Raw genomic sequence first — 22,918 nt, 5'->3', positions numbered from 1 at the left:
ACACGATCAAATGCACTTGCTATCTTTTTTTTTGTTGCACTTCTCAGAAACTATTGGACACAAATAAGACTCCTCACTATCCGCATTCACATCGACTAACGTTGAGTTTTCCGTTGCTAACTCCTGGCACCGTTGCAAGCAGACTGACTGCGTGAGAGCTGAATATGCTGCAGTTTTTTCCAGTTTGCGAAAAGTTTGGCTCCTCTCCCGGAGCGGATCCCTTTCGGGAAACAGGACATTCGTCCGATCGGAAAATCTGTCTTCAGAGAGCAGCGAGAGCCTGAACAGTAGAGAGTGTGTTTTGATATAAACAACACAAGCCCAAACGCCGAAGCTCTTTCGGCTCTCCCATTTATGCTCTCCCGTAAGAGTCGAAAGCATAATTTATGTCGCTCTATTTTCTACGAGCTTTCCGGCAAAGTTTCCCAAAACAAAACTACCCTTAATGCCGCTTTTTCGGGGAGTGTTTACGATGTGTCTGCGCATGTATGCGTGGAATACAATCGCCCACTGTGGCAGGATTGCGGAAAACACGTAAACAGAACGCGCCACTGGAAGCGTTAGCGATGGTCGAGAGCGCCGGAGAGGTGGAAACGGGTTTTGTTAAAAAGCTCCACCGAAACAAAAAAATGGCGGAAAGCTTTACAGCGATAGCAGTGGAAAATCTTTTATAAAACGTAAGAGGAATTTTGTGATTGTTGAAGCTGATGGAGGTTAGATAAAATTTTGTACGCATGATTTAGTTCGAGATTCAACATAAATTGCATTTAAACATTTATGTTCTTAATTTATTGCAACTGTTTTTTTCCGATGAGTTTTTCCGCACGAAATGGTTGATTCCCAAGTAACAATTTGAACATCCCAGTCAGACAGCGAACTTTGAATTTACCCATTTGAGCAGTAATCATCTGTCGTTCGTGAGCAGTAGAGGCAACCTTGATTCTATAATATTTTTTACCTTAAAAAGGCCGAGGTGTATGCCCAGTGTAAGATTAAAATAAAAATATTTCAAATTTCCTGTTTTTAGATGTAAATTATTAATTATCCTGTGAAAAAAGCTATACTGCAGTAATCATAAATGTATCCTTGCGTTGATTCGCAGCTTATCGAAAGCTTAGTTCTTTTCAGCAAAAAAAATGCTTCGCGGAAGTTTTAATTCGATCGTTGAGGTAAGTCATAAATGTAATTACTTAGTATATTTAAGAAAATGCAAATTGTAATAAAAATATTCTCAAATTTCCTAAATCTTATCCAAGTTTTATTACGAGCTTTCATAGATCAAGGCCAAATCAATTGAACAAGAAACCAAACAATCTAATTACTAAACTGCCGAAACCCTTACCTGTCGCTGGAAAGCATTGCAACATACAAAATACGCAACCCCACACATTTCGTTCGCACTTTCAACTTCAACAGTTTATTTAGAACTAAATCTACGCACTTGCAATACTTCAAATACGATTAATACACTGTGTTTTGAACTTGGATTGCATTAAATGGCTTCACCAGGGTGGGCTGGTGCTGGGGGTGTTTTTTTTGTCGTCATGCGTATGGCTTCATCAAGCTCAGTCTGCCGAAACATTTATGCACTGTTCCGCGTCGCATCGCGAAAGTCAATCAAATCAATTGAAAACACAACTACCATGTTTTGGTACACCTTCGGTAAATCATCATCGAGCGCAGGTTAGGGTAATTATCCTTTCCTCTGCCACCATTTCCATGACACGACGAAAGGGTTTTCTTTTACGGAATTTCAAAATACTAAAAATAAATATGTTTGTGTGTTTGTATGTGTTTTTTTTGTTCAAGGTTACTGTATAAACCCTCAGTATCTTCTTAGCGTACGAAGCACACACTTCTAGACTGGGCAGTTTGTCGATGAATTTGTTGTGCTTCTTCTTAGCGTGCTAAATTAAGTACAACTGCTCGTACACAGCATTTAGCAATACTTTTGCAGTCAGTCCCTGCCTTAGAGTTCGTATATCGTGTGCACAGGGTTAACTATCATCCCATCCAATCTAAGCTCCATTTTTGTTCTTCAGCATCAGTTCAACCTCTTTCAGCTTGGCCTCCCGGCTCGGGCTACGTATCAGATGCTCCGTCACGGACGGTTTGGCCGCTGGTTCAGTCGGTACACGGTGCGGTTGGGATTTGCCCGCAAAGAATGCTTCTATTTCCGCCAAACTCTTGCCGTGCGTTTCCGGTAGGAAGAATAGTGCGAAGAAAAATCCGATCACGGACACGACGGCGAACATCCACTGTACTGCATACGCTCCACCGAGCAGATCCGTTATGGTTCTGAAAGTTAAAAAGAAAAAAAGGTGTTATAAAAATGTGTACCAAAAACGGACCGTCGATAGCTCATTCGCTTATACCTGTAGCTCTGGACGGCAAAGAACATCAACAGGTTTGCCATCGAGTAGGATATCGAGTGTGCGATACCGCGTATTTCCGTCGGAAACAGTTCCGCCGTCATCGTCCAGGGTATGGTGAGCAGCCCGATCATGGAGGCGCAGACGTACAACAGCAGACCGACGACCGGTATCCACGTCAGCGTGGTGGTACCCTCCTTGATCCACAGCGTGAACAACCCCGAGACGAACATGCAGATGGCCATACCGGTCGTGGAGACCATGACCAGCTGGCGCCGGGGGAATCGCTTCAGCAGCCATGCGTTCAGCAGCGACATCGTGAAGCGCGTCAACCCGACAAAGATGGAGGCCGTGAACGCGTTCACCTCGGTGCCGACGTCTTGGATGAAGGTTACGGCGAAGAAGAGCGTTATGTAGATGCCACTGAACTGCTGTATCAGGAAGAACCAAAACAGGATAATCATCGGTTTGTAGCCGGATGGTTTTAGGAAGCCGCGAAGCTTCGACTGCTGCACACCGTGCCGGTTAACGTTTTTCTGCGCTTCGGCAAGTTTCGTTTCACGTTCCTTCAGCAATGCATTCAGGTGCATCTCGGACAGCGGTTGGTCCTGAGTGAAAACATAGCAAATAAATGATTAGTTCCTGAAGGAAGCTTGACGCTTGAGTGTAAATGAAAAAGGGAAACACAAACAGAGGACAATTTTACGATACAAAACGTTATGGATCATTCAACAGTCAATGGGGTTCCAGTGTAATAAACACGTCGATATGAGCAGTAGTTGATTGCTTGAAGTAATAAACGATAATTGGATACTGATATCTGAGGCTCTAAAAAGGATTGTATCATACCGTGTGCTCCGGTTGAGGATACTTTTTGTACAGGAATCGCAACGAACGTGCCGCATCCTCTATGCGCCCTTTCGACACCAGCCAGACAGGTGATTCCGGAACGAACAGCTGTATTAGAAGCACCGGCACGATGGTGTAGATGATGCAAATCCACGACACCGTCCGCCAATCCATGAAGGCTCCCTTTGCGTATGCAATAACCATTCCTAAAAGCAAACAAACCCTCTGTTAGACGTTTCGTTTCACTGTCATCCTCGGTTCCGTGGCAGAATTTTCTTACCCAACGAAGCTAGCGTAGGACCGGAAGAGATCAGCGATCCGCGCATATCGGGCCGGGCCACCTCCGTAATGTAGACGATCGCCGGGCTGGTGCCCAGTGCACAGGCAAAACCGGTCAGCACACGCCCAACCATGATCCAGGTGAAGTTGTTCGCCAGCGCGATAGCAATCCAGCCCGCCACACACGGCACGGCCGCCAGCTTGATCGTGTTGAGCCGGCCGAGGAACTCCATCATCACACCCGCCACCAGCGAACCGATCGGCACCATGATCACGATAATCGACGCAATCCATGACGATTGCGCTTTCGTGATCGGTATGTCGCTACCGGGCTGTTCCAGCTGCGGGATCAGGATGGCCGAGTAGGCCAGCGAAATGCCGATGACGATGTGAAACGAGGCGGCCACAATCGCCGACAGGATCTGGGGCAGTGCGGACTTGAGGTTGGTCTCATACTTGCTCAGCGACCGGCAGCTCGCAATGATCTCTCGGAACGCATCGTCTTTGTGCTGCTCACTGTTTTCTCTGTGAAGCAAAGAAATTAACGAGACAAGAAGATAAAAAAAAAACACAATCAAAACCGATTAATATACACTGGTTCGGCGAGCGATGTCACTTGCAGCGCCAGGGTAACTACTGCAGTAAAATTGTGCTCAATTGATCCGCTGGTTGGGTTTGCTTGACGCTGGTCCCACCAAACGAGGTCAAGGCTTGGCGATGTGTGTTGCTAAACGATCGCGAACCATTCTGGCACTGGTAGGTGCTGGTAAGGGAGCTTGCATGTTGCTCAATAAAGCAAGCAATGGGTTTCTGGTAACTTCCGCGATTAGATGTGACAGTATCCAATGCGCTCGTAGCGCACAACATGGAGTATGAGGCAAAAACAACTCATCTTCATTGATTTGTGTCGCAAATGTGTCATGTTTTACTAGCACGTACTGGAATTTACGGGCTCGAGTGTTAATTAAGCTTTTAATAATATCCAACAGGATCGCTGTTCAGGTTAAAAGTGATCAAGAAACAGATCACTCATTGTTGAATGCACAACGCCTAAAAATAGATAGGCAGTTGAATTTCACAGTTTTATTTAAAGTTTATTTACGCAATGAGCAAGCTTTTGAATTTATGAGGTTGAGTAGTAAACACCAGAAACACCTAGTCGAAGACTCCTCAGTGGTGGCTATAATTATCGCATTATGACCACAAATATCCCTTTCAACTTCACAGTAACCAGAAGTGCGGTGGAAAACGTCTGTTTGCAGTAAAAAGATTGTCATTGATGTACGAATCCGAAGATTTTCGACAGCACCAACAACCGGAAAATCTTGTCTGAATTAAACGTGAAATCTGTGCTGTTGTATGTTGAGCGAAACCTGCTGTATATCAGCGGAGAACGCATTAACAGATGCCTGCAGAGTGTTATGAATCAGATAAACGAATTTTATGAGCATTTAACTTGACAACAGGTCAAGACTCATGCAGACAATCGCTCAAAGATTAAAGATTCAATTATTCAACCAAAGTTTTCTAATATAAGTATAAAAAAATCCAAATGATTATTGAGACTCATTAAGTACTCTCAAATATTTAATTAATCGAATAGTAAAGTTGATAACAACACGAAACAAGAACACTTTCCATACGAAATGAAGATCACAAATAGATCATTTCCCTGGCTGCAAATATACCTACAATAGATTTTACAATAAAGTATAGTTGAACTTGTAACAATAAATTCAGCTTCAGCACGCCATTTTCCCTTTACAAAACCCTCCATGCCATTATATGTCGCGATCGGGAGCCATCTTACGCGACATTAATGACTTTCTTTAAAGATACTGCGCTTTTCATTGTTGTTGTCCACTCTTTCCATCAATACTCGATGGCTCTTGACACTTCAAACCGAGTCAATGTCAACCACCCCACCCCGAGGGGAAGCCCCATAACAGTACGAATCTTTCTGTACAGATTCTCCCATCATGCTCATTTATTATTCGTCTTATGCTTTCTCTATTCTACCGTCTCGTTTATCCGAAAAATATTTGCACAAACAGCAAAAACCTTGCGAACGGGAGGAACAAATACCCTTGGAAGAAGGTGTTCCTCACAAACGGAGCGCCACGTAGACCTTGAAATGGGATGGCGTCGCGGTGTCTGCGAAATGGTTTAAATGTTTGCCGGTCGATATTTCGACGCATCGTTCAGCGGGGGAAACCGGTTTGATGCAGCATCCATCCCCGAAAAACATAAATGCACACAGCAATATTTATCATACACTGTCGCCTTCATCGTGTCCAGTGTCGATCGAAGGAGGCAAAAGAAATGAGCCCAAAATGTGTAAATTAATTCACACCGCTCCGTTGTCTACAAAAACACCAATGCCCATTGTGTATTTATCATCAGTTAGCAGCACGTGTTTTAAAGATTAAACGCAGAAAAATGTCGGTTGTTTCGGATATGATGGGGCGCTTGGTAAAGTCCAAGGCAAAAGCCCCTGGTGACGATGTTGTTTCGCCTGCCTATCTTGTGTGGAGATAAACAGAGAAGAAGCGTGAAGAAATTGTGCCTTCACATCGTTGACCTTGGCGTCTTATTATCAGGTAATCGAACCATCATTAAGTTGACAGTTGGCGATTTCGACGCACGAAGCGTAGCCTGCTTCTTCTCAGCCTCCTGCTTTGCTACCACGTTGCGTTCTGTATTTAAATCTTCACCTCCACACGCACCAAGAAGGTGGCTACTGGTTGCTACGAAGAAGCGTAATTTATTATCACTTACTACCAATCGCCAGCTAAACGGATGAATGATAAGTTTGTTGACGCGTACGTATAGTACAAAACGCGTAACGGTTCGTCACGTGAAGCGCCAACACGGGCCCACAATGTGAAATCCTTGTTTATTTGATAAGCATGGGAACATGATCGATCTATCCATTGATTCTGAAGCCTCTCGTGTGCTGCCACAATTAAACGCACAACCACATATGCACACGAATCATCTTAAGATAAATGCTTATCAGCGTTTAAGAATTTATGATGAGTGTAATCGGGTATAATTCAGGCCACAATTAGCACTCTCTTCTCGCGCAAAATCGTAAATCAATGCTGTCTGTTTGATACGCGCTCAAGTGGATAGAAGGTAGCTGGGTAAGCGATGGGGTTTTATTTTTTGTTATCAACACGAGACAAAGCCGAGGCCTTTTTGTGTTATTGAGATATATTTATAACTTTTAACGACTCACTTTTGAAAAAAAATGGTAATGGTCTACGAACAACAATTACATTAAAAAGATCCGAAGCAATTTCATACAACACGGTTATGAGGAATGAAAATGGTGGCTGGTCAGGGACTTCGAAAACAAACAACAACCAAGAATATGCATAAATATGATTTTAATGCCCGGATGATCTCATGGTTGTCTTCTTCGGCGTTTGGTCTCACGGTCAGAAAACCCTGGAACGAATCTCATCTCCATCAGCAAAGATGTGGTAAAAGCAAAAGTGATCATCATTATCTCCTTCTTTTTTGGCTGATTTTCTGTGATTTTTTATTAATCTCAATCCAGTTGCATTACTTGAAGCTCGTATTCCAGCACTCCGCATCGGTATGTCTTATTTCTCATCATTCCCAGTGAGCTCAGGATAGAATTGAACATTTAAAAACTTAAACGCTACACAAGACTATGTCGCGTAAACTTCAGCTGGAACTTCAAAACATACTGTTGACTTCATAGTATTATCAAATACCCAGCCAAAACGATCGACAACCGCCTGGGTTCAGTCAAGCCAAAGTTTGCACATGCTCCATTAAAGTCTCCTGCCTTATGCTCACTTTCTGTATGCTGAATCACGTTTCGAACCGGCCAAACCGCACGTCAGCTGGCAACAAACCCATCAGCTGGCACACACAATGGTGTACAATCATTGCGAAACAAGCACCACGCAAAGCCAAGCGAATAGATCGCCTGCGGGAACCTAAGACGTTGGCCGATGCGTCTTTCCTAAACCACCTCGCCGAACACAAAACCGGTTCTGTAGCCATCCGGTCGACGGTAACGGTAATTACTGCAAACTTTCCAACCTTTCTGTAGCTGTTTGCAAAACGACTAGTCGTACAAACGTACCAAGAGATGTACAGCAATTGTAGCGAGGTGATGAGCTGAAGAAATGATTTCACCGCCCTCTGCATCTTCTGGACAGTGTTTGGGCACATGTTGGGCAGTTTTAGGAGAGGGGATTTGTTGTGCCGATACAAAACGGCACGATAATTAGCGTAATGAAAAATATAACTCCAAATACAGCAGCCGGGGGCTGTAAATATTCATAATTAATTACATTACAGCGCGCGCACACACCCAACACGTCCATCCACGGCCAGCGCAACCACAAGATTCAACCAGTGCACCTTTCAGGTTAGAATACCGCATCTCTCACCACGGAAGCTATTTTTGGACGAAAGGTTGAAGGAATCAGACACGATCGGTGCGCGATCGATTGATCGTTTTTATATTCCATTTCATTGCCAGGTTAGAAATACTGACGCCACTTTGTGCAAAAGTGGCAATGATTGGCTGTCTTGTCTGGAACGGAACCAAGTCCAACAAAATCTCCAAACACCTATAGATGGCGGTGCGGTAGATATGGATGGAGCGGTTATGGGTCCTTGATCAGGTATGCCGATCGCGTACAGACATTGACGATGATGCCGATTGTGTGACGGAAATGGCTTAGCGGTGTGCTGTTAGGGTGTGTAGAATGTTGGACGGGAATATCCGGCACCAGGAAGACATTGCCTGTCGTCTAAGCTATCTTGGGAATAAATTAGACTCCAAAGAGCGTAGAACCGATAGTGCATTATATACCTCAACAGCAAACATCATATATCGGAGACAAACGATGCGATTTAGCGTTGGATCGAACAGATAAGTTCCTAGTACACAAACTTCCGATGGTGTGCCAAGTGCATAACCGCCTCCATACGCGGAGGAATGCCTTTAGACTGCTGTATTCTACCGCACATCGGCGATCTAATCATCTGCAAGTGAATGACATGCCGTAACTCGCTCGTCTGGGACAGGTGTGTACGTCTCCGTTTCGGAAGCAACCGGCTGAGCAGCGGTACAACAAACCTGGCAACGGTTCAAGGTGCCGTCGACGAACACGGTTGTGGGCATGAACCAGCTGCACTGTTTGATCGAAACAATCCACTGCTGTAACCAGTATTCACCAGTTGCAGTTTGATTTTAATTTAAAATGGGGGAAAAAAACAATAAAACACCTAAGCTACCCCCCCACCCAATAGGGACGATGACATTGACCCTGCAATGTGGTTGATATTGGCATGCCTACGCATAAACCCCCCGCCCATCAGCGAGTGTCATCGGAGAGGAATGTGTGTGTGTTCGATTGATTATACACACATGCCTAAGGACAAACACATTTCCTTCGTCGTAGCGTTGTTCCAGCTCATGAACCGTGTTTAATGTTGGTTTAACAGGATATCGTTTCCCGATGCGTGTAGAGCCTTATCCCCCCTAAACTCCGTACCTTATTTCCATTCAATGAATGTTTGGGAATTTTCCGATTGCCGATAGTGTTGACGAGCGTTGTGACAATGCCAGTCGAGATCCTCAGCGACCTAGGACAATGTTGCACAACGAGTGGCTGGTCGTTACAGGATGTAACCCTTTTTTCCGAGTGTAAGTTATGCTATTATGGTCGCCAGTAATTGTACGATCAACGTATCGGGATGCACCATAATTTCTATCACTGCCGTACCGTGCTTAAACGGTATCGCTTTACAACAACCGTATCCCCAAGTACACTTTTATTTGTGTCAAACCCCGTTCCAGTATCAGCGGATGTGTGAGAGTGGAGTTTCACTCCGTGCGAGGAAAGGGATATTGTTTCACTTTTTGCACCATTTCCCGGACGAACTGCTGGCGTTTAACCTTCGTTTCCCGAACCCGAGGAGGCCCTAGTGCACGAACACGGGGAAACCACTAATATCAGTATCACACACAAAACCCGATTAGTAATCCGGCTGCAGAGGGAACTGTTTGCTCTATCGATTACACAATGCAGTTGCAGGTTTGAATGGTTCGAACGGCCTTTTGCCACACACGGCAATGTCAACTGCATCGGTCGGAATGCTCAATTTGCGTTGATTTTCCACCGAATGCACTCTGGCAATTTGTCGACAAGCAAATTGATTTGATAAAATTGAGCGTATATTGCAAAATAAAAAGTGACAACCACCAAAGTCACTGGCCACCGTTCGCGTTCATGAATCGATGGATCGATGGACGGTCAATTGAAGGTTTTGTCGTTGTTTCTCGTCCGCACTCGCGTAACGTGTACTTTCTTGAACGGAATTTGTACGTAAAGACTCGTTTAAATCGTCTCACATTATGACATTTCCACCGATTTTCCACTTGAAGGACGAAATTTCTTTGTTCCTTTCGCCTGCACGCGACCCGCACGCACGCTTACTGTCATCCAGCGTGAACTCGAACGGTACCGCCGGAAAGGACCCTGCAATGGGTGTGCTTTAGGTCAGGACGACCGTGACCGAACGACTGCAATCAGCTGGCACGCGGTACCGACACTGCAGCCGGTTAGAACCGAACGGCGTCGGGAAAATCGGCGTTGGTGAGACTCGCCAACCGCACCACATATACGCGAAGAACATTTTGCGTGTGGACTGGTGCGGCGAATGTGCCAGTGGTGGTGTTTTTCTTTCGGGCAGGCAAAAATAAATCACCTCACCGCCGAATTTTCCCCCAGTTTTCCACCGCTTTTCCACCGTAGCATGGTGCCGCTAGAACGGACTAGCGGATGGTCTGGGAGTGAAAGTTCAATGCCAAATTTGGATACCTGCCTGGGGTGTGTGTGTGTGTGTTGGGATGGTGTTGGCGGTGGTGACGAACGCCCCAGCACTCGAACAGACGTTGAACCTTCATTGGGCAAACAGGGAGCACCACAAACAGTGAGCGATCGATAGTACACAGCGAAGACACGAACCGCGTGGAAGCTTATCGTTTTTTATCGACATCTTCAGTTGCCGACAGTGAGGGAATATTCTACCATCCTCTCGCACGCGTATCAGATCATGATGATCGTGCATAAAAACAGAAGCAAAAGCCATTCGCAACACCAACGTAACGCGCGTCTATCAACAACTGTGGATCAATTTATTGACTTTATCGACGGAGAATGGTTTTTGATCTTTTTCCGCCGTGTTTGCTTACAGCCAACGGACGGACTATTATTAACGAGTGCCCCGGGGGTGCTCGGGGTGGGTGCCATTAAAGTGATCTTTGAACGTGAAGGAAAAACTATTTTCCTTTCCATGCTCAAAACAAACACACGCACACACACACACACGCACGGAAGTTCATCAATGTCAAGTGCGAATGGGGCAGCAACCCACACATCAGGAAGTCATCGTTATGAAAGTTTCATCTCACAGAAGAAAAATTCCTCCATTGGCATTTTCCGCCCGCCTGGTAGTTGGGTTTGTTTGTTGCTGCGTGTTTGATTTATGTTAACGGCCCTTTTTGGCGTGGATCGGCGAAAAGTTGATGTTGCGCGGTGCGGAACATGTAAGGCTCGCAAAAGATCCAATATGTCTTTTCTTGCTCTCTGTGCCGGTTTTTGGGGCGTCTGTTTACATTGCCGCACGCTAATGGGAAAATATACATAGGACAAATGATTATATCTACAGCAGAGCCGGTGTAGGCATCCATTAAAGGTATAGAAACAGAAGATGATGTAAGATGTTAGTGGCCATTTTCCTTGGCATCATGGCGGACAACATATTAAAAGTAATGTTTTTGTTCAGATAAAATGCATCGATTTTAATTCATCACCAGTATTATATGGAGGCCATGTATGTAATTGCCATGTCTCTTTTTACGCTGTACCCACCGATATTAATTTCCGGTAATGATTGGAGCTAACAAGCAACAGCAGCCTGCAACACCCATCATCTTCATGGATCAAACTCATCGGTACACCTTGCAAACACGGTTCACATTACCGGTTGGCCACATTGGCCACACCCCATGGCTACCCAATTATCGCCCGTGTTCGTGCAACTTTCACAGTGTGTTTACTTAATTGCCGCATTTTCAACCGCACTCGCAACAATTCGTCAAAGAGCGTCCGGCGTTCGGATGCCGGATCGAGCGTGGGTTAAAATTAAAACCCTTCATCTGATGATGATCTGATTTTTTTTGCCGGCCACCCTCATGTGGTAGAGGGGTTAATGATTTGCATTGCCGTACAGCCATTCGACATTGAATCTCTGCTCGGGAAACCGTATGTCCGAGGTCACTGCTGATGGGGATGCCTCTGTTATTTTGTTGTTTTTATTTTCCTGTCATGTACCCGCTTGTGCTATTTGATAGTTATTAATTCCGTCATTTAATTAATCGAACCAGGTGGATGATTTATAATGGTGGAACACTACTCGGAACGTGTTTGTAGGGCAAATCAACAGCGAAAGATAAGCGTCGATCGTGTTGCACTAATTCGCTTTATCTATTTTATTAGAGCTCAGCTCGATAAGCGAGCCGGGTTACCATAATCCGTTACTAATTCTTATTGATTTTTTCTGCCGAGTAAATTTGCCTGCCTACAGGCAGAACGTTGTTTTCTCGTGTAGTATAGTTTCCACTGTTTCCGATCGTGACTCATTTTTGCTACAGATGGCGAAATTATTATCGCAAAAAAAAAACCGGCGACTGTAGAGCGTCGGAGAAATAAAGCGCGCCAGAGAATAAGAACAATTTCAGCCTAGTTTAAGCTATTGAGCGGAAGGAACGGTAAGAAGGGTGTGGTGGGGCAGGGAGAGGAAACAGCAAACCGTAAACATCATGCTGACAGCATGCCTCGTAAACTGTCCCTCACGATCAGTTGGGCGGGTCACGATAAACTTCTCCGTCTATTCCCTTGTTTCGGTGACGTGATGGTGCCGCCGGATGGTTCACAACGCAGTCAGCAGTTTAGTCGAACGGTGTAACACAATACCAAACCGCCATGGTTACATGGTGCGTGAGGTGATGACGAGTCGGTGCAAAAGCTGCAAAGGTACTCACATTCCTGAAGAACACCGTACAGTTTAGTCTGATTACGAACACTTCACAATGCGATCTTGGAACATGAGTTTGTGGCGTAATTTGAGTCTTATTCGGAGCGTACGAATGCTGATAATCGATGGTTGTGCGTTCGATGGCTGGCTTGTTGAATATGTGTGTGATGCTTTTTTATCTCTCAAGTACTACCCTTCCCGCCGGAAGTGTGACATCATTGATACGCGAGCGTGTGCAGCGTGCTAGAAGACGTCACGCTATTATGGTGTTTGCAATGAATTCTTACTGGAATTAAAAATGACCTCTATGGTTCTTTGAACGGCTGATTAAAGTTGTTAATGCTGATAAAAAGGCTCATTTATCTTTTGAGAAGAGTCATCAGAATTCTGAGTTAGATCTTCAGACACTCATGAGCTCATGTGTAGATTCAGAAGTCGATACATAGGAGATAATCCAAAGCTTCTTATGTTTCAAAACAATCATAAATTCCTTGGATGTATTTCCAAAGATACATGAATCTCCAATTACTTAAGTGGAATACTTCAAATATTTATGAAAGTTGCTACTTCTTATTCTTTATCGGCATTACAACCTCAAGAAGTCTTGGCCTACCAGTTCTGGCTTTCTTTGATTTTATTGGCACTGCTACGATCATGCCACAGGTCCGCCCCATCACAATGTATTATTGCAGTAGTAATATTCATCTACTTGATTTTTAAGAATAAAATAAGTTGTAGAGATGACTGATAATCCGGCTACATGGTAAAATTAAGTCTAGTTAGCCAGAAATGGCCTATTAGGTCGTTACACCAAGAAGAGAAAGTTTGAAGATGCGTAGAATGTTCGTTTGCAGCTCTTCATAGTAGAAGATAAGAGTATTTTATTGGCTTTGAGGATTCATTCAATAAAACTCAATGAAACCCCAAAGATGTTTGGAGGTTATACTTTACATAAAATACTGTATTATAATTTTCAAAGCATATGTTTTAAATTAGTGTTATGCACTCGCCGCAAACAGCACATGAAGAACTCTCGTGCGGGGAAAAAACGGTACAGCTCCACCACGGCAAATAATCCCCAAACCACACTCGAGCACCATAATCTCCAGGTGGGCAACGATTCGCGTAAGTGCATTCGCATGTTGCACATCGAACCAACAACGCTCACACAAAAGAACCGCGGACGGCACCGGCGTGTGCGTGCCCCGTTGCACTATTTGCTCAACAACGGAGCTGTTTGTTATACACAGTTGATCAGCTTCTGTCACCGATTTACCACACTGCCCCACTCGATCGATCTAGCCCTTCGGTAGCGCGTTATAAAGATTCGAACGGTTTCGTTCTTCGGTTTCGTTTTCATCGTTCGGCACACGACGCTCGACGCACAAAGCGGAAAACCCGGCACAAAGCAAACGAAAATGCATTCTTACCGCGCGCACAGCCCACTCGGCAGGTGGGTCGCGGGTTTATGACGCGGGTGGGAAAATTAAAAGCAAATGCAACCATCGGCAAACAACACGGACGGACCAAAGTTGTACCGGAAGTGGACTCACGATTTTGTTGGACTACTGGGGCGTAATGGTGTAAATGGAACTACTGTCGCTCGTTACTTACCGTTGGTGTAAGCTAAGGACGCTGGATCCGATACTGTAAATAAAGGAGAAATAAAAGCGATTAATAGTGGTTGGCAAAGGATCATCAACACACCATGCACTGATTGTCTGTAAGGGTCTATTTCTTACTGAACTAAATGGTAGCAGTAGGAATTCTTTTATGATGATGGCATTCGCTACTGCCCCGCGTACGATATTTCCCGTGCAGGGCAACTTGGTCCCGATTGTCACTGCTGACCTTGTAGTGTCGACCTTGGACAACTTGGACAAGTTTCCCACATAGCACTGCCATCCACTATACATCCCGATTGTTTACACATTGTTTACAACATTGGGAGTTAGAGACAATTTTCCAACCAACTCGCACAAAGTTCTTTCGCAATTCGTTAGATTTTGTCTGGGATGATGAAATACGTCATTTATCATTTATCGACCCTCCAGTGTGAGAGTTCTTCATAGAGAGTCTGGAAACTAAGTCTACAAAGCGGAAATAGCTTTATTTGTGGCTATTTTCCACGAAAAAAAAAGTATTTTCATCACTTTATTATAGTAATACGAGATGTTTGTGGGACACCATTTCAGAGTGACCATTTGATCGTCTCTTATTTGGTTTGGTTTGTATTGTATTTCCATGCTTCTCCATTCACCGAAACCTGATCGCATGTCAACTCGCGTTAGTTAATCGTTTTCGGTTGGACGTTACAATTTCGACCAACAAGGGACCAAAAAGGCCAACCTTAGAGGCATCTCATTACGATACCGCACCTAATTACTAATTCTAGCTACGGTTTCAATCAACAGACCGGACGACGGATAGCTTCAGGCGAGGTCAATTCCATCCGTCGTACCGAGAATCCTGTTCTCGGGCGAATAATTGCACATCTCAGGAAGATCTTTCTTTGGTGGTTGGGATGAGATTGAGAAGAACGGTTTAACCTCTGGCGTACGAATCTGAAGAGTTCTTTGTGGAAATTCTGAGAAATGTTCCTACGCTTCATGTGGATGCTTATTAGACGTGCGTGTTTATCCAAGACCCTAAGATTAGCAGATGGTTAGCTATGTTATTGCATTTGGCGGTTAAACGGCTTCTAGCCGAGGCTACAAATGTATTCAACACAGTAGTTTTGAATGTGAAAGATGCAAAACAAAAACACACACAAACCCCCTATGCGAAACCGGAAATACTGACGATCGGAAGTCATTAACGTGGTCCGTCGTATGCAAAACTACCGAGCAACCCGAGTGCCATCAAATGAGTATGGTGTTACTAGTAGAGCTGGTACTACACAGCAGCAAGAGAGCAAGTACTCGGAAAGTGCAACAACCCGTTGCAACTGAAGCGTAACATCAAATTACAGCCGAAGCGGATATTTCTTACCGTACGCATTCGTTTGGAACCAATCATCCGGTTTTTGGTTATGAATCATGCTGTGATTTAAACAAGCAAGACAAAAAATTCAACGTAGATATGAATTGTTGTCAATATCATTGTACACTGTGCTAGAGAGATGGATGCATTTGTAAACAGTTACACAATCGCGTTTAACGTGATGATGCATTTTGAATGATAATTTTGCGGTGGAGACACGTTCATGTAAGTGGTTCGGAAACACAATACGAAACTAACCACGTGATTTTTGAGTTCTTTGATAAGTGACCATACAAACTTCCCGCAGGATGTAGTGGGGAAAGAGAAAAGGCTGGTGAAGGCACAACTTGATGTAAATTGATGGACAATGTTTATAAAGCTCTCGTAAAAAAATAGTTTTCGTATTGATTTGGTGAAGTAGAGTAATAGTTATGAGTTAATGAATTATAAGTAGAGTTGAGTAATAATACCTCAAACTATTTCTAATACTGTTTATTTGATCACTGTTTTAGTAAATTGTTTGTTGAAGCTTGTATATCGGGAATTTTTTAAAACATCTTTAAAGCATAATGATTTTGTAATAGAAGAGATTTTCAAATGATAAGATGTTATAAATACAAGGATTAGACATAACTAGTTTAAGAAGAATTTCAACAAATTTAAAGTATTATTAAAACATTTATGAAGGACTCGTTTCAGTTAATATTCAAGACGTTTTCTACTAATGATTAGCATCATCAAACGTGAAAAAGAATTAATATTAAAAATTGACACGAGAATTTTCATTTGAATGTTAGTTAAAATATTGATTAATTCAAGTTAATCAAGAAATTTCGTACTGTTCCCCAAACTCTGTTATCAACAACGTGGTTTTTGCGCAATAAAAATGTCCCCGAAGTACTCCCGACGGTGGCGAACAGTATATTTGGTGGCCGCACAATGAACGCCTTACCTTAATGGATCCATACTCTAGGGCACGGTGTTGGGCAAATACGCGCCGCCGTTGGTTGTTGGGTGTTAAATCGATAACCGATTAGTGGTGTAGTAGCAGTAATACACACCGGAAGGGCAAAAGAACGATGATCCCGCCTGTTTACCGCCACTTATCGTTTGCTAGCGTCTACCGAACTGGTGAAATTATCTTTTCTCGGTAGAAAGAAATTACTAAACGACAAAACAACTGCCGGCTGACTGGTTTTGGTTGCTATTCCACGTTAGGATTGCCCTTTACTCGGTCGGCGCGAACGGACACAAATGACTCCACAAACACACGAACGGAAGGATAACTGTTGTAGACACGCGAACTTTTCCCAAAGTGCTATGAAAGAGTGTTGCGTTACTTGTTGTTTTGCAGACGATACGTATAAACACTTATATTAGGTCACATTAAAACAAGGAAAAAAAGACACTAAGCATGGTTTATGATTTAATTTAGACAAACTTTTGTTCTGTCGCTCTGTCTAACGCGGTTAAACTAATTACATTTAGCGTGAAACCAAAAACCACGCGACTCTTGCGCACCGTTTACTCTGTCAGCCCGCGGCCACTTCTGGGACACTTTGCATTAGCTGGGTCACGGTCAACACAAAATGCAGTGTGGTGACACTGATTCCTTCGAGGGGAACATAAAATACACTGTCACACACTACGAACCAGGTTACGATACAAAGGATTGGTGCGTTTGTCCCTGGCACTTGCAATCGATTGTGTTTCGATTCGAATCGGTACGCGTAATTCCATACGCACTGGTAGCGAAACAAATCGCTCAACAGCCGTGATATCAACCGTCACGGCGAAAGTGTGCAAAGAAACTGTTGCATCGTGATGGACGGGACCCGCTGCTATGAACAGTTCCGTAGAATAGCGTAACTGCGACCGGTTCCGAGCTTGCGGTATGTCGTCATCAACCCTCAGCTAGTGATGGGAGTTCCGGGGTAGAATGATGAATCCGCTCCGACTCCACCGACGAAAAACTGGATTCAAGGGTCGACCTCCCCTCTACAGGGGGTTCTACGGGGGTTCAAACTGGTTTAAAATTAGGCTTTTCTCTGATTTCCATTAGATTTATAGTAGCTTTTCTCGCTTTGTGCAACACTTTTCCATAGCTGCAAGAATTGATAGCTTCATGGCTTGTGCATGGTTTTCCGAACAAAATTTCCACAAGTTTTTGAACAATTTTCTTTCTAATTTTATTAATACATTATTTTGTGTTTCCTCATTGTTTTCAAAAGTTTTCCATTGGTATTTCAGCGCTATTCTTGGGTGTTTTTCTCAATGCTGAGGGAGATTGTTGCAGTCTACCGGTATTAATCAAAACAAAAATTTGTATAGAAGTTTTGCACAGATTTTCTTTGGTATTACAACACTATTATTTAGGTTAGTCAATTAGGTTTAATGATCTCAATTCGACTTTTCTCCATAGATTTAAAAAAAATATATTTACATCGTTCTTCAAATAATCTCAATGCTATTTTTGTACTTCAAGAATGTATTCAATATAATTCAACTGTACTTGCTCATGAGACCTCAATAATTTTTCAAAAACTTTACAAAGTTTTCCGGAAAACAGAGCTTAAACTTCAAAATCGCCAATAATGTCAACAGCATACCAGATGACCGAACCCTGCCATATACATTTTTTTCACTCGGCGCATTTCAAGCGCGTTTATAATCGGATTCAATTCTTGGCCTAGTGAAAAACATATAAAAGCGTCTTTTGGGCGAACCAGAAGGTTCTCTCTCGAAAAAGTGGAATTATTTACATATAGATTATCGGTTTTTCCTTCCCAACACATAATTTAGACCTCTGGAGTGGTAAGTTGTTTGAAAGCGGTATTAGAGATGCGAATAATGTACTGAAAATCATTAAAAATCCATCAATTATATGAAACGATCCCGGCATGTTCTCCTGCAAGCACGCGGTTTACAATAACAAACCCGACTCTCCCTAAAAAAAAACAAATTCCTGGTATATTTTATGAGAAATCAATAATTGTCGATGTACCCCTTTGTAAAAATCCTTGTGTAATGTATCATTTCGGATCGAATTGGTTTTTCTTTGTAGAATCCTCGATTGTTTTGTTGCTACGGTAACGAAACGCCATTAGTTGCTGCAGAAACGAAGGTTCTTTTCAACGCAACAGCCCAGTCACAAAGTAACAATTGGCGATGGCGGATCTAGAGAAGATTGAAATCCGGGACGTAACCCGTATCGAACGTATAGGGGCCCATTCGCACATCCGGGGCCTTGGTCTTGACGATGTCCTCGAAGCACGCACCGTGTCCCAGGGTATGGTGGGGCAGAAAGAAGCCCGCCGTGCTGCCGGCATCGTGGTGCAGATGGTACGGGAAGGAAAAATCGCCGGTCGATGTATTTTGCTGGCGGGTGAACCTAGCACGGGCAAGACAGCCATCGCTGTCGGAATGGCACAGGCTCTCGGTAACGAGACACCTTTTACCAGTATGTCCGGCTCGGAAATCTATTCGCTGGAGATGAACAAAACGGAAGCCTTGTCGCAGGCGTTGCGTAAAAGCATCGGGCTACGGATTAAAGAGGAAACGGAAATCATTGAAGGTGAGGTGGTAGAGATACAGATCGATCGGCCAGCTACGGGCACGGGTCAAAAGGTGGGCAAGGTAACGATGAAAACGACGGACATGGAGACGAATTACGATCTTGGCAACAAGATTATTGAGTGTTTCATTAAGGAGAAGATCCAAGCAGGCGATATTATTACGATCGATAAAGCGTCCGGCAAGGTGTCGAAGCTGGGACGAAGTTTTACGCGGGCCCGTGATTATGACGCTACCGGTACGCAGACCCGTTTCGTCCAGTGTCCGGAAGGGGAGTTGCAGAAGCGCAAGGAGGTGGTGCATACGGTGTCGCTGCATGAGATCGATGTAATTAACAGTCGGACACATGGCTTCTTGGCGTTGTTCTCGGGCGATACCGGGGAGATCAAGCAGGAAGTACGTGACCAGATTAACAGCAAAGTGATTGAATGGCGCGAAGAGGGCAAGGCGGAAATTAATCCTGGCGTGCTGTTTATCGACGAGTGTCACATGCTGGATATTGAGTGTTTCTCCTTCCTGAACCGGGCCCTCGAAAGCGATATGGCCCCTGTGGTGGTAATGGCTACCAACCGAGGTATTACTAAAATCCGGGGCACTCACTATCGTAGTCCGCACGGAATTCCTATAGATCTGCTCGATCGAATGATCATTATTCGTACTGTACCGTACACGGAGAAGGAAATTAAGGAGATTCTGAAGATACGGTGCGAAGAGGAAGACTGTCAAATCAACAACGACGCACTGATGGTATTGGGACGTATTGCGACGGAAACGAGCCTGCGTTACGCGATTCAATCGATCACCACGGCAAGCCTGGTGAGCAAACGTCGCAAGGCTGCCGAAATCACGGTCGAAGACATCCGCAAGGTGTACTCCCTGTTTCTGGACGAGAAGCGATCGAGCAAAATTTTGAAGGAATATCAAGACGAGTATCTGTTTTACGATGATAGTCTCCCGAAAGCCGCGTCCGATGAACGACAAGGACAAGCGATGGAAGTTGAGAGCAACTAAGCGGGGCACACATTCGATTGAAAATTAAGGACAAGAGTAGACGTTGAATTTCCATCTTTACATGTGTGTCATTTAAGAAACTTTCACAGAAGATGTACACTTTTCGAAAGTATTCGTGGTGTTTGAAATGCTTCAAGAATAAATTTTAGCATTACACAGAACCAGCTTGTCCAAAGAGCAGAGAAATATCATCGTTCGGATCAACCGTAAAAAAGCGCAGAAAAGCTACGATAGAGCGGTAAACAATGTTTATTAATAACCTAATTGATCCACTATAATTTCTTACCAAATAACAATCTGCGGTTCGAAACTAGTTGTAAATATCACCCAAAACGAAAATCCTATATAGAACGAAACACCGGAAACTGATACAATGAACCGATGGCTACTATTTACGATCCTTATATCTTAAATGCATTGCAATACGTTCAATGGACATAAATTCGTTACGTACGTGTGCTTGCTCAGTCTCTATCTCGTGGAAAACAGATACTGTAGCTGAGTTCCTGCCCGAGCACACCAAAAGGAAACAAACAAAAATTGGATCTACCTCCTTCAATATCTGTACGATCCCTCCTATCTGGTTCTAGTCTCAACAACTCAGGTATTGCTCTACGGTGTTGCCTCTTCCGAACTATTCGCGGCGCAATATGGCCGGTAGCATCGTATGTTACTGTGTGGAATAGAACTTTACTAAGTATCGCAGCCGCATTGCCACTGTTTGACTACTTCGGGGTTGGAATATGGACTATTTGGGAGGAGAGCCATTGGACGACAGCTTGTCCAATGTTTCACACCTCACACTACATTGCACTATATATGATCTAGTTTAATTTTGTTTTTCTTTTTTCTAGCATGCACCCTAATAAGTTTGTTGTTTGGCTCAAATCGAGTTGCTAAAGGAGGAGCGTGGTATGTATGGGTTACATTCCGGACACAGCGTTCTCACCCGCCCAAAAGGAAAGGAAGAAATAAATTACAATAGAGGACTTAGTTCGACAAACTGGCATGTTGTCGGATGACTTTGGATGGACTCGATACAAGGATTCCTTCCCAATTCCCTAATCTGTCTTTCTGGGTGTGTAGGAAAGTTAGTTAAGCAGCCAAAACAATCCTCGCCGCAGTTGCCCGGGAAGTTGCCGGACTTCGTCCAGTACCTCCGATTGCAGGTAGCGGGCAAGGAAGTGCAGCACTAACTGCTATCATTTACACACATCCGGTTTCGGTCCACGACCCGACACCACCTGACACACATTACCGAACAGATCCTTCAGGATCGACTTCTGAACGTACTGTGCCCCATCGAGCGTTACGGTTGGGATGAACGTAACGGCCGGTCGAAGAGCATGTGTCGCTTCACCGTGAACCTTTAGCAGTTCGGCACCGTGCGGACTGTCGTAACACTTCTTGATCGACTCGATATCCACGCCGTGCTGCTTGGCACAGCGGAGGAATGAGTCCACTGGGATAATATTGTTCTCGATCATGCAGGTTACCATGTCAAGCCGTGTACGGGGTTCCCGTACGGCCTCCACAACGCACGCATGGATCGTGTTGGCTTCACACTCTATATGACCGTGCTGACAATCGAACTCCAGTGATCCGTCGGACTTCGTGGTCCACTGTGGCCCAGCACGGGAAAAGAAAAGAACATATGGTTAAGAATCTCTTCGCGCGGGATGTTTCATTGCAATTTCTTACCGTAGCTTTACCAAATGGTACAAACTCTATATCCATTAGATCCGGTGCCCTCTCATAGGCCGGCAGCAGTTGACGCAGGACAAAGTTTTTAGAATCCGGACAGAGTGCCTCGTAGTACACCACAACGAAAACGGGCGCACTCACTTTCAGCATAGGGTCACTACCGGACGTTTGCTCCACATCATCATCGTTCGGTTTGTTCTGGGTGAAGCTTTTGTAGATCAACACTATCATGATGATTAGAATCATCAGGTAGATGATGCGCAGCTGCCGTTTCTGGAACATGGTAGGCTGGTGGTGTCGGACAGCTCTTTAAGGGGCACTTTTGCTGATATGAAGAGTATTCTTTGCACGTGGAAGTATCGTCCTTCTTTTCTGCATCTAGCACTCTGCGCTAATCGCCAATAGTCATCGATTAATGGCGTGCACAGCAATGGAGGAGATTGATGATGTGTACAACAGCGTGAGCTATACAGGCCCACACGCACAATGTCCACCGGTGGTACCAACGAGGTATTGCAGGTGTGGTGTGATAAAAATGTTTTTACTGATTAAATTGACCGTGACGCGAGGAACAGAGATGCTACACGATACAGGGCCGCTGATTACAAGAGGGGTTCGTTGTTACATTACACCAAACAACACAAAAAAAGCTTACAGCTGTAAACAACACTAGCAGCAAGCGTCGTGGACGACGATTGAGCAAAAATCGTACGGTACACGCTTTTTTAGTTCGAGTAATCGAAAATAAACGGGCAACAGTTGCACAAACTATTTGCAAATAGCTTTAACCGCGTATTTCGCGCTTTATTTAGTAGAACTGCTTATTCTGTAAAATTTTGTCTCTTATCAAAATGCCCGATTGCTGAAAGATGGAACTGTCAAAATCCGGGCAAACTCACCGTGCTTCGGCTATTTTCGTGTGCTTGAAATATTCCACCCCGGTGAAAATACTGAGGTTCAACATGGAAGAGTGCAATATTTCACATTGAAATATTTCAATGCCCAGAGCGGATCCTCCTAAGCATTCATGCTCTCTTGGTATCGGAGATTTGAAA

The 22,918-nt window shown here is 44.1% G+C and overlaps 3 protein-coding genes across 5 annotated transcripts; 1 reads left to right on the top strand and 2 right to left on the bottom strand.

Moving 5' to 3' along the window:
- Positions 1 to 1,395: 1,395 nt before the first annotated feature.
- On the bottom strand, positions 1,396 to 17,344 carry LOC128301072 (facilitated trehalose transporter Tret1-like). Of its 3 annotated transcripts, none has more exons than XM_053037385.1 (7): positions 17,097 to 17,344; positions 16,528 to 16,893; positions 14,208 to 14,240; positions 3,502 to 4,025; positions 3,222 to 3,427; positions 2,376 to 2,980; positions 1,396 to 2,298 (listed from the first exon to the last, which is right to left on the bottom strand). In XM_053037385.1, exons 2-7 carry the CDS (start codon positions 16,539 to 16,541, stop codon positions 2,019 to 2,021), a joined length of 1,662 nt encoding a protein of 553 aa, XP_052893345.1. In that variant the 5' UTR covers positions 16,542 to 16,893; positions 17,097 to 17,344; the 3' UTR covers positions 1,396 to 2,018. The 3 variants fall into 3 exon arrangements, with proteins under 3 accessions (XP_052893345.1, XP_052893346.1, XP_052893344.1); XM_053037386.1 differs by having other exon boundaries at positions 17,229 to 17,259; XM_053037384.1 differs by having other exon boundaries at positions 16,528 to 17,344.
- Positions 17,345 to 18,280: 936 nt separating this feature from the next.
- LOC128303186 (ruvB-like helicase 2) lies at positions 18,281 to 20,398 on the top strand. Its single transcript, XM_053040054.1, has 2 exons — positions 18,281 to 18,389; positions 18,640 to 20,398. Exon 2 carries the CDS (start codon positions 18,744 to 18,746, stop codon positions 20,157 to 20,159), a length of 1,416 nt encoding a protein of 471 aa, XP_052896014.1. The 5' UTR covers positions 18,281 to 18,389; positions 18,640 to 18,743; the 3' UTR covers positions 20,160 to 20,398.
- Positions 20,399 to 21,097: 699 nt separating this feature from the next.
- Positions 21,098 to 22,715, bottom strand: LOC128303187 (GILT-like protein 1). The gene is made up of 2 exons (XM_053040055.1): positions 21,861 to 22,715; positions 21,098 to 21,781 (listed from the first exon to the last, which is right to left on the bottom strand). The coding sequence occupies exons 1-2, from the start codon at positions 22,143 to 22,145 to the stop codon at positions 21,362 to 21,364; spliced, it is 705 nt and encodes a 234-aa protein (XP_052896015.1). The 5' UTR covers positions 22,146 to 22,715; the 3' UTR covers positions 21,098 to 21,361.
- Between the last annotated feature and the right edge of the window lie 203 nt (positions 22,716 to 22,918).

This window comes from Anopheles moucheti, chromosome 3, assembly GCF_943734755.1.
Source record: "Anopheles moucheti chromosome 3, idAnoMoucSN_F20_07, whole genome shotgun sequence".
NCBI classification, from domain to species: Eukaryota; Metazoa; Arthropoda; class Insecta; order Diptera; family Culicidae; genus Anopheles; species Anopheles moucheti.
This window is presented reverse-complemented; position numbering and strand designations above follow the sequence as displayed.

What these genes read in the sequence shown, in the direction of transcription:
- LOC128301072 (XM_053037384.1), bottom strand. An exon ending in GTCCTTAGCTTACACCAACG is followed by an intron (nt 4,026 to 14,207) that starts GTAAGTAACGAG and finishes TTTGCTTCACAG; the next exon opens with AGAAAACAGTGAGCAGCACA. An exon ending in TCCTACGCTAGCTTCGTTGG is followed by an intron (nt 3,428 to 3,501) that starts GTAAGAAAATTC and finishes GTTTGCTTTTAG; the next exon opens with GAATGGTTATTGCATACGCA.
- LOC128303186 (XM_053040054.1), top strand. Translation starts at nt 18,744, where the DNA reads ATGGCGGATCTAGAGAAGATTGAAATCCGGGACGTAACCCGTATCGAA.
- LOC128303187 (XM_053040055.1), bottom strand. Translation starts at nt 22,145, where the DNA reads ATGTTCCAGAAACGGCAGCTGCGCATCATCTACCTGATGATTCTAATC. An exon ending in TACCATTTGGTAAAGCTACG is followed by an intron (nt 21,782 to 21,860) that starts GTAAGAAATTGC and finishes GCTGGGCCACAG; the next exon opens with TGGACCACGAAGTCCGACGG.